The sequence below is a fragment of the Mercurialis annua genome, linkage group LG6, assembly GCF_937616625.2.
Source record: "Mercurialis annua linkage group LG6, ddMerAnnu1.2, whole genome shotgun sequence".
In the NCBI taxonomy this organism is placed as follows: Eukaryota; Viridiplantae; Streptophyta; class Magnoliopsida; order Malpighiales; family Euphorbiaceae; genus Mercurialis; species Mercurialis annua.
The window spans coordinates 4,419,820-4,421,597 of record NC_065575.1 but is presented as its reverse complement, the minus strand read 5'-3'; the positions used below and the strand labels follow the sequence as shown (position 1 = coordinate 4,421,597).

The following is a 1,778-nucleotide window of genomic DNA, read 5'->3' as shown; positions in this document are numbered from 1 at the left end:
TAACACAATTGAGCTCTCATACAATTTTCTACCATTAAAACCCAATCTTCCATTCATTTTTGCATAACATTCAACTTATTATGGCTCTCAAACCCCTCTTGGTTCTCTTCCTTCTACTCATTGTCCCTTTTTCTTCAGGTATATTTTAATATTATGCACAATTTTATTAATTACATTTTGTTTATTTAACCATACTATAATGTAATTTTTTTAAATTTTTTAAGATATTTAATATATTATTAACAAAAAGAATTGTATTTTCTCTTGTAGGCATGGTTGAAGGCTTCAGGGAAATCACGAATCCAGATTACTCGATTCACAAGGTAGATGGATGTGGTTGATCAATCTCGAATTCGAAACTTCTATATACATTTTTATAACTTTAGAATATGAACTACTCCCCTCTATTGTTGGTTAGCTTGATTTGAAATTCTTATAAAATAAAAAATTTCATTATAGTTTTATTATAAAACGATACCGGTTTACTGGCGTAAACACCAACTTGTTGATATCGACAAGGCAAAAATGTTCATTCAAGCAGCAAGTCAGTGGTCATTTTGTAAAAAAAAAACTGTTTTATAACTCTTTATAATTCAATAATCGTTTAGTAAAAATTTATCAATAGGCAATTATTTTATAACTTTTTAACTATATTATAAAAAAATTATAATTCAACATTCATAAAAAACATATTTAACCCAGATATTACGATACACCCTTTCTGAAGGTAAAAATTACTTTTACTAAAAAGTAATTTTTTAAGGTCATAGTCGATCTATTTTAAGGTCATAGTCGATCTATTTTTATCAAGATAAGGTTATTTACCATTGATTCATGTTGCATGCAAATTTATCGAATTTATGTTTCAATGTTTCATTTCAGCTTGCAAACATGTTTATGGAACTTCAAAACTTCATATTTTATAGCTATTCTTGTAAAAATTATAATTTCTTTGTTTCCGTTTATTTTATATTTTCCCGTTTCCGTGAAACATAGCCGCTAACCGACCTTTTTCTATAGGTGAAAATGGACGGCAACCAAATGAACAGCAGGAAACTTCTGGTGGAGGTGCTGGACTACGATGACACAGGACCTAACCCCAAACATGATCCCAGAAAGAAAGGAGGAAGGCCTTAATTAATTCATTATTTTATATGTTATATATTATAAATAAATCTATATGTAATCTCTATAAATAGGGTTTACCATGTATGAGAAGAAGTTTCATTGTATTTTCAAATGAATTTCTTGAGTATAATATATAGTTTTATATTACATCCCTATTTCGAAGGGGTCTAGTATATTTAACATCTTCTAAACTATTTAAGTTCGATGATGCATATTTGCATGTTTATAGTAAAGGGTGTTATTAAACTTTTGACTTTTCTCAACTAGCTACATATTATAGTTTGGTTAATAAACTTTTCTATTTCATTTTAGTTACTAACATTGTATTTTATTCCAACGAGAAGCCTCTTGATCTGATTAACCTCTATATATGTATACAGCTTATATTATTATTATTATCATTATATATTTTTTATACGGCTTATAATAAAAATTAAATAACATATTCAAGAATCCGCATATATGAATTGAGCATTTATGAAAGGGAACTTACTAATTTCGATGATTAAAAAACTATAACTTTTTATTGAGAAAGTTTTACATAGATTGAGTCTATTACATTATCCATAGATTAAACCTATTACATTTTGTTATATTTTTTCTTTTTTGTTATATTTTTCTATAGATTTTTCTATAGATTTTAGTATAGG

At 26.8% G+C, this 1,778-nt stretch overlaps 1 protein-coding gene across 1 annotated transcript; it reads left to right on the top strand.

The window, feature by feature from the left end:
- Window positions 1-1,310, top strand: LOC126688269 (uncharacterized). The gene is made up of 3 exons (XM_050382904.2): window positions 1-138; window positions 271-323; window positions 1,021-1,310. Exons 1-3 carry the CDS (start codon window positions 81-83, stop codon window positions 1,135-1,137), a joined length of 228 nt encoding a protein of 75 aa, XP_050238861.1. The 5' UTR covers window positions 1-80; the 3' UTR covers window positions 1,138-1,310.
- The last annotated feature ends 468 nt before the right edge of the window (window positions 1,311-1,778 follow it).